The sequence below is a fragment of the Opisthorchis viverrini genome (assembly GCF_000715545.1).
Source record: "Opisthorchis viverrini unplaced genomic scaffold opera_v5_299, whole genome shotgun sequence".
NCBI classification, from domain to species: Eukaryota; Metazoa; Platyhelminthes; class Trematoda; order Opisthorchiida; family Opisthorchiidae; genus Opisthorchis; species Opisthorchis viverrini.
The window spans coordinates 275,074-284,046 of record NW_008751960.1 but is presented as its reverse complement, the minus strand read 5'-3'; the positions used below and the strand labels follow the sequence as shown (position 1 = coordinate 284,046).

General features: G+C 41.2%; 1 protein-coding gene across 1 annotated transcript in view; it reads right to left on the bottom strand.

Moving 5' to 3' along the window:
- Positions 1-3,979: 3,979 nt before the first annotated feature.
- T265_09751 (hypothetical protein) overlaps positions 3,980-8,973 on the bottom strand; it is a gene marked incomplete at both ends in the record, with an annotated part of 17,346 nt that continues 12,352 nt past the window's right edge. Inside the window, 2 exons of the mRNA XM_009175922.1 lie at positions 3,980-4,041; positions 5,931-5,996. Coding sequence (XP_009174186.1) covers positions 5,978-5,996 — 19 coding nt within the window. The remainder of the gene's footprint in view (positions 4,042-5,930; positions 5,997-8,973) is intronic.

The following is an 8,973-nucleotide window of genomic DNA, read 5'->3' as shown; positions in this document are numbered from 1 at the left end:
AGTGAATAGATGAGTTCATGGTGGGACAATATCAACGTGGTAAGTACTATTACGAAATGACTGTAGCCTCGTTATTTTTTCAAGTCGGCTAGCAGCGAAAAATTGCCAAAATTTGATGTTGCACCTCCACAGCACCAGTGTGTGCAAAGAGGTCTACGGGGATAAATCCGCAAAGTATATCAAGCATAACTGAGTCATCTGATTCGTTTTTAAGTGGCTGGCTGGTGTGGCAACAAGTGCAAATCCGTCATCAAAAACTGATATGCATTAGGGATGTCCTTCATACACCGAAGAACATCCTATGTGGCAACTCATACAAACTCATACATGAACTTGACTTGCTTCTATGCCGTATCGTCTGAATTTGGAAGGCAAAGGTAAAGGCTGCGTTAAACTAACTGATTTGTGTCAATTCGGCACCTAGTTCTGCTACAGGAATTCCGATGTACAGCTTGTGGTACAACATTCACTAACATCCTGTTTTTCCCTGAATTCTTACCATCACGCTCGTTCTTTGCCCACTGAGCTAAACAGCAGTGCTTGAAATTTCTTTGAGTTGATACAGCACATATGATTTTTTGTGTGTACCAAGCGTATTGGTTAGAAACGTACTTAACATCCATCTAAGTTGCTGGATGATATCAGACGTGTAAACAAGGTGTATGTCATCGTAATATATCGGGAAAATAAGGTTGTGACTAATGCTAATCTAGACAAGTATGTGTTTTTGAAGAAGTCTTTTGTACGATTTATTTCCGTTCCACACTGATGATCATGAAACTTTTTTCACTGGGCCCATTTTGGATCCTTTTTGGAAAGGGTAAGAGAAAGTGCTTGAACTAGCTTAGCGAGTTTATTTGATCATTTCGATCACTTAGAGTGACCATAATTAGAATGAAGAGATGAAGAACTTGGTCTTTATTAGAGCAAGCAAAAGGATTCAGCTAGAGTAATATCGTGAGAATTGTACTACAGGGAATAAAAATATGCCACCGGCCGGAGCAAGTGCTGTACCATGAAACAAGGGGAAAAATCCCGACGCGCTCACGATGTTAAATAATTATTCATACTTTGATGCTAGAGGGACTCGGTTTCTCTGTTTGGTTTGACATTTCCGACGCTTCATTCTGGGTGATGTAGTTTATACTATTTTGGGATTTTTTTCGCTTCTTCCCTGATGTAAGCGGGTGCTGCAGGTAGAAACAAGCCACAAACGTACAAAAGGTTGCTTGCCATTTAGTTTCTTCCAGCGTCATGCCACTTCAAAAATGCTTCATCCATAGCTCTCAATCGAAAATATTTCTTCTAATAAGCACGTCTTCAAGCTGCGTAAAAACAAGTTACACTGCTTGATCCCAAATACGGACCGTGTAGTGCGAGTTCAGGTGTCTCAGTAGTTTGCTGCATCTTTATCCTACAGTCCAGTCAAATTCTAACCTAATTGTTGGCTAATCGGGGAGTGCGACCTAAGCTGAAAAACAGGTCAGTCGTTTGCCCCGGGTTTCACTATCCAACCCATTCTGGTGCCTAATCTATAATTGTCCGTACCGTATCTACTTATACGCTCCAGCAAAGTTGATCATTCTTCTACTAATAATTTAACGTAGTCTAAGTTATGGTGACCAATCCGTCCCATAGTCAGGGTTTCAACCTTAAAAATGCCACCCACGTGTTGCCGAACAGAAAGTGTATTAAACTTGTAGATACTTCCAGATATGAAAGAATACAATAAAAAGCGGAATCCCTGTTCTATTCCCTTGCACATTCTCTGTAGTAAATGAAGCATATCCTCTGAAAACCTGTTAACAAATGTCTCACATGAGACCAGTTATTGATGTCTTACATATCCTTGTTCTAAAGTTCCATTTGTTCTTCATCTCCTTAGTCATGTCCGACAAGCACAATAAAGTATACGGACGCGCGATACTGAGGCCTGAAGAGCATAGCCAATATGACTACCCTCTCAGGCGGAGAAGGATGAGACCCAAGACTACAGCACACCGCGGACGGCTTGGTGATGAAATATTATGGTTCTGATCCCTCCTACGGAAGACATACAAACTCAATTGACCTATAAAGTCTGCATACACATGTGATGATACCACAATTTTTCTGCTTTCTCCTTGGGATTAAGACTAGGCACGTGGTAACTTCAAGCTGAATGGGAAAAACGGGTAATCGCTTGGTTGCTAGCGCTATGAATTGTAGAGTCTTTCAGGAATATATCAGTGGCCGTAAGGTTTAAGTGTAGAACAGGAAAATCAACAAAGTCACCAGACTATGTATTCTTGTCGCTTCAAAGTGTCCTGAATCCAAATGCCGATGGAGCCTATATTGCAGGTTGTTTTAGGAGCTCGGATAGACGAGTTGGAGAAAAAGGGGGTTCCGTTGATGACCGTGAGAAACCGTTTACCCTAAAAATTTAGCTTTCACCCGGGCTTGGGAACGGGTCACAAAACATTTGTTCTTACGACCGTGAATCGACATACGTACACCTACACCAATTTGACCCTTACTATTTGAAAACGATGTCGTTAACCACTGCACTATTGTGTGCCATTGAATTTCGTTGGAGAGATCGCAAGCAGGCTGTGCAATGAGCTGCATAGTTTTAAGATGTGCGTACATTTCATTTATCACTGCTATCTTGTGGAATGTTGCACCAATAAAGGTTCCTATGTGCTTCCGATATCTTCGGAACTCCCGAGGTGTCTTCAGTGCGTGAGACATCTTCCTCTGCGTAACTACCCTATTTGACTGCAGAGTAATTTTACTACTGAGCTCGGTGTGGCTCATTGATTAAGGCGCAAACTTAATGAGTTGAAGGTCTGTGGTTTGAATCTGACCTCTGCATCTCGACTGCTCCTATTTATGCTTGAACAACCTGGCAGTATTTCAGTCCTCGTGCTTGCTTCTGGTGGCGTCGTACCGAAAGGGTGCTACAACTAAACCATTATTCATTATTTATTATTACCACGCACAAAGTTGGAAAGCATTTTGATGAATTGGTCACGCGTTCACAGCTAATGAGCTGGAATGTATGGAAACGCCAGCTACCTTAGGCATTGGCTACATTTTACCTCCTCCTGTGGTGACGTGAGGCTCTAGTCAGCTTTGAAAAACTGAAGAATAAACAAGACATGCTAGGGACCTGCTTTACTAGTAATCAGAGTTAATCCAACGTGTCATCTATTCATTGGTTCGGAAGCGGATACAATTTCATGAGCTAACTTCCTGTGATATCTGCGGCTTTTTCAAAGTCGTATCGGTTTCGGACTACTCATAACGTGCTCAAGTTAGAAAATGTTCACATAACTGCATTGTGGGTCTCTTTCATTCAGTGGAAGGAATGCGGTGGGATCACGACTTGCATCCTACCAAGCATGCTTCATGTCAATATTTAACTTTTTCTAGATTACCCATGTTGACCGATCTAGACGTTCACGTTGTAGAGTCCATAGATGCACAGAGTAATTGACAGTCTTGTACGCTTTGAACCACACTTATTACGATGATCCGTGTATATTAACAAACTTCATACTAAAGTTTACCCTAAAACACACATGTTGAAGGAATGGTTTGTGCCTTCCGCAGTTTTCCACCGGGATTGAAGTGAGTTAATTAGGCCCATATATGATACAACGGAGATTTTGGAAAAGCAAGCAACCAGCAGTCGAAACATTGCTGCGAAGGACGTACGAGCAGAAAGTTAAGGTGTATGTGACTCTTATTGCCTTAACTACTTCACCAGTCTGAAGGGATAATCAAGCATATATCGGAGGAAACATCACAGTCATTTTGGAACCTGCAAGAAAATTTATGGTCTGGTGTTCCAACTAGTCAGATTTTTCGCCTTTCTGTAGATAAATTCCCACTTAAGCAATTCTCGCCAACCCCAGCTGTGTCCCACAAGAGCTAATGGAGATAAAAAGTAGTGGCCTGACCATACCGTAGATGGATATTTACGAGTATGTTTGTACAGAAATCGAGGTTGTGTTTTCACTGTCAGTCAGTGGTTCAAAATTCACGGCAGTTCAGCGGCTGTAATTGAGATAGAAACAAAGAATGTTTACGAGTACTCAGAGGCTACCTGACTTTTAAGAAAAACAGACGATTCTTTGTAAATCACGCGCATAGCATTAACTTGGTTAAATGATGAATTTATTTTAATGTGTGGGCCCAGACAAATCTACATACCCGGCTGGCTTGGGCAGTAAAAGCTTGCAGCATCATATAAAAAAGAAATTACCTGAGAAGTTGGGCTGAAGTCTTCCAAACCCTGGCCGGTAGATAACTCACATACTCTCCGAGGTGGCGTTTTGGGAACGTCCATAGAATATTTCCTAAGGAAAACTTGCAGAATGAAGAGATCTGCCGCCGGTACTCAGTCGCATCTCGACCTCAGCTGTATTAGCATGTCTGCTGCGCAATCAACGCACAGATTTTGGACTTTCTTAAGTCAGACAATAAGCAGTGATGGAATTGGAACCCAATAATCCGTCTATGGAATATTGTTTAAACTCAAAAATGGAGTATAGACACGGCTGATATGACAGTGGTATAGTTTGTTTTCCGCATCAAACTCTGGATAGATAACGTGTGCTCCTAAAAGTCTGTGTAAATGCAGGCACTTGAGTCACCAGTGTGTCTGTTGTGAACACGTGTAGTGTTATTCCTTTGGTGCTGTGTAACACCAGCTGATTACCAGTAATTTTGATGTATAATCGCGGGTGTTGGGAGAATTTCGTGGTTTCAACCACTGTGCCTTATCTACCAGTTAGCAGGAGCCTCGCTTTTGGCCCAATAAACGCAGTAAGCACGCGGTTTAGAAGGCGCTTGCAATCAGAAAAGGGCTGAATGATCACGTGACCAAGCACCAAGGTCATAGCGGTCAACAGGCAGCGGTACAGAAAATACCATCAAAAGAGCTGCGGTTTCGCTTCATTAACCTTAATCGATTCCTTTGACATTCTGCGGAGCTAGTGGAAAACTGAACACCCCGAAGCACACGCACTACCCTGAACCTTGCTTCATTCCTAACTCATTCTACGTTGCGCTGACACCTTGAAATTCAAAAGAGTTTCCTAATTATATGTTTGCTGAGTCCTGAAAATTTCGACTCAAAGGGTCGTTAAACGGCATCATCTACCATAGGTTAAATGCATCATACGAACAGAAATCTCTCCGCAACAACGTTTTGGGGGTAATCTGGGACGAGTAATGCATGACTGCAAGGTAATAAAAAATAAGTCAGACTAAGTCTAGATGGCTGCAAAATGGCTCTGTCCTTAGATGTAAGTTCTAAAAATTTCTAGAGGTGCCAGCTGAATGCACAACTGGCAGGTTTCCCACAAGATGGGTGATGCCTTCAGGTACAGTCATGCAAATCCCCTACTGATCGCAAGTTGACTGCGAACAACCGGCTAAAGGATTATAACCTTATTTTCTGTCATAGATGACGTCACTACAAATGAACAGAATTTCTGAGGCAAATGGTGACCGCATGACCACACAGTTACAGATCTTGAGCGGCAATCTTGAAGTTGGGCACCACAACAATTACGCTGCGTGCGACACACAGAACCACAAAAGGTTCCTCATGCCCCTAATAAAATTGGCTAGAATATATGTGGGACAACATCACCTGAGTACTTTAAAGTACTATGCCATGAAGGAAAATTGCTCTGAGTCACGTTGCGTGAGCCGAAAATTATTCCATTATTAAAATGAACTGAATCAACTGCTTGACATTTTGATCGATTCATCTATGCGTTATTGAATTGTTTGATGTTTCTTCAGAAGCGGAACGCAAATATTTACCTTGCTTCATGCCATTGGGGCTATCTCACCTCATGTAGAGAAAAAAATGTATTATAGATACCACCAACAGGACTATACACCATTGTCGAAATGAATAGCACCAAACTTACGATCGGTCCAGTAATCTTCTGGTCCCTCAGATTCTTTCATAAACCACTCATTTTCTGGAAATCGGCCTTGGAAATTGACATTTTAAGAAAGAAGACATTTAAAATCGAAACTCGGGATGAGATCATTTATAAACATACGGTTCAAAATAGCAGTTCAATGAGTCGTATTCACTCTTCGAATGAAGGCTACCGTTTTTAAGCCACGTGAGAATCCTACTATCACTGGCTTTAAAAATAGGTATCTGTTGTGCCAGAGAATTAAGTTTACCTATTTTCTTGTGGTCTTCTGGTTTAGCGCGAATATGTTTCCACCGTAACCGGCTTTCGTTTTTAGCTGTCACTCCGTGCTATTTGTATCTGACTACTTAAAATTGCCTTATTAGAGCACCTCCGCCGTTCCACTGATAACCATATCCCATGGTTGCATGAATCTACTGGTGCCTTGAATCGAATTGGTCACTATTAGTATTATAATGAGTATTATTAGTGTTGTAATTGATATTTTCAGCAATAAGAAAGGTCACGTCAGCTACAATCGATCCTTTGAAGCGTATAGTGAATTTTCTGTAGAATCCATTGCCAATTGAGAAATATCTAAAAAGGAGAGGGGTTAGAGTAAAACCAACAGCACGCTCTTGCTTGTAAAAACTAGCTGTCCTGGGGTAATTAGGCAATGAAAATTATGAACGCCATTCATAAAAAGCCTGGATCAAACTAAAACTTCGCGGGATTTAGCTGGTTACATCGCTCATCGTATGCCAACACCTGGGATGAATTATTAGAATGACCTGAAGGGACAGTTTTCCACCATTTTGTTGTCTTCACTATTTTGCCTGAGGTATGCTTAATGGTGCATCCCATCCTCTTTATTCACATGTTTAGTTAGCAAGGTCTTCAGTCTATACTAGTAACACTTTTTACTACTTGCGTGGTCCAACTTCTCTGTGCAATAATTGAACTTATACAGTTTTTAGCTCCGAGAGCATAAAAGTCCAAATTTAGGTAGATGCACCCACTTAATTCTCATTTTTGGTTTTGTCGTTCAGAATTATAGACCTTTATTCACTTTTTATGATAGAAATGTGGTGATATCTTATCAGCCAGTCAGGTCTCGGTTAAGTGTCTACTCTTATTGAACTGGGATTTTTGGACAGGTGTGTAGTATAATAATGGAGGAACTTGTACACCGTATACGTGCAGCTTTTACATCACCAGCGTAAATCTCTCCCCCAAGAACCCTCAAAGACGAAATGATATAAGCAATATTTTGGTCGACATGCGGTAGACCGAGTCGCGCAATCAAGAAATGAGTGAAGAAGTTTGTTTTCTTTCTCTTCATATTTGGTTTTGGGTTACTCTATGGACAGGCTTGTTCTACTTACGGTGTGCTGATGAAAGGGGCGTTGTTCAGTACACAAACACTTGAACCTTATGTGTCTCGTTTTCATTAACGTATTGTGATCTTAGCCTTTGATCTCTTGTGATGTGTTTGAACTTTACAAGTTCACATGTGTGAAACTGGGCTCATCTTATTACACACCCTGTTCAAGCTAGTGTGACAACCGAAATGGTGACAGATCTGATGAGTTTTTAATTGCTGCTAGGGCAACCGTTGATCTATTTGCAGAGCTTGGCAATAAGCCAGTAAGCTAAATACCAATCTAGGTAAACGAACAACAAACAACACACAAAAACTGGTTTTGTTCTGTGTTCTGCTCTTTTGCCTGTGTGAAATTTTACCGACGAGCCCCAACCAGAATAAAAGGCACAATACAGTGCCACCACTAAGTGACTACTACAATTTTGCAATCAGAAGTGAGTAAGCGAAGCCAACAAAACAGAATAATAATAATAATAATAATAGAATAATAATATAGCAAGTGTCAGCACGGTAATCTCGCCAGAAATCAACTTTTCAGAAGCCACACACTGTCAACAGTTATCTCTAGACATCCATGTGATTTCTCTGCTATGATCCTACACTGGCTACAGTTTTGTCCCTGGGGCTGATTTGGTCTCCAAATAACGCAAGTGCTCTATAAAAATACGGTAAAATTTTCACTTTTTAAGGATGATTTTGCGGTCATGGAAGGAGTAATTTTCCAGCCACAAACCACTGGGGACGTGCATTTCTCGCCGCTCACAACTTTAGTCCATAGTTAGCTTAGTTAAAAATGGTCTTATATACAAAAGTAAAACACAATTTTCCTACCTTTCGAGCGTAAATTTATCATACACCGGAGCGAACAATATCGTTCTCTGCTTCCTCTTTTTTTTCTACTAAACCTTTATTGTTGGGGTCGTGGCGTACCCACTGACTGACCTCAGTGAGTAGAGTGTGAACTTTTGATGAGAACAATAAAGAAGTGAGCTTTCAATTCCACATAGTATGTTTCCTCCCTTTCCTTCCAGTGTGCAGCACTATCAGAAATGAGAAGTTTGCGTAGCCAAATAAGGTGTGAAAAATGTGGCCATAGCTTTGGGCACATGATAGTTTCAGGTCGATTTCAAAGACAAGCTTGCAAAGTAGTGTGTTGCTGTCACCAGGCAGTTACAATCGACAAAAAACCTTATTTGGATGGAGATTCTGGCGCGTCAAGTGACTAGTCCCTCGTTATCGCTGCTGGCCGGATGGTAACCAAGGTTGGTTGTTTACAGAAGGTCAACTTTCTGAGAACTTCAGGAGACTGAGTGAAAGTAACTCAAGAAAGACTGCTTTTTCCTCAAATCTAGAACACGTTTTGAACTAATGGCCTAATTTGAACCCATCTGCCACGGAACTGAAAGGAATGCATGCTGTCATGCATACGCAAAAGTTTTGGCATAAATCCCAGCTTCAAACTACACATCAGTTGTCTAGGTTATTCATACTGTGCACTAGTGAGGTTGAAAGTTTCACGGATATTCTCACTGGGTACAGTGGGCGACAAGCAGACTGGGCATCATCATCATCATCAACGACAGCATGACATCAGTGCTCAACACCAATGCTTCACTGCCGTACAGCCATGACTTATTTGAAAGCCTTATTGTAAAGAAAAGA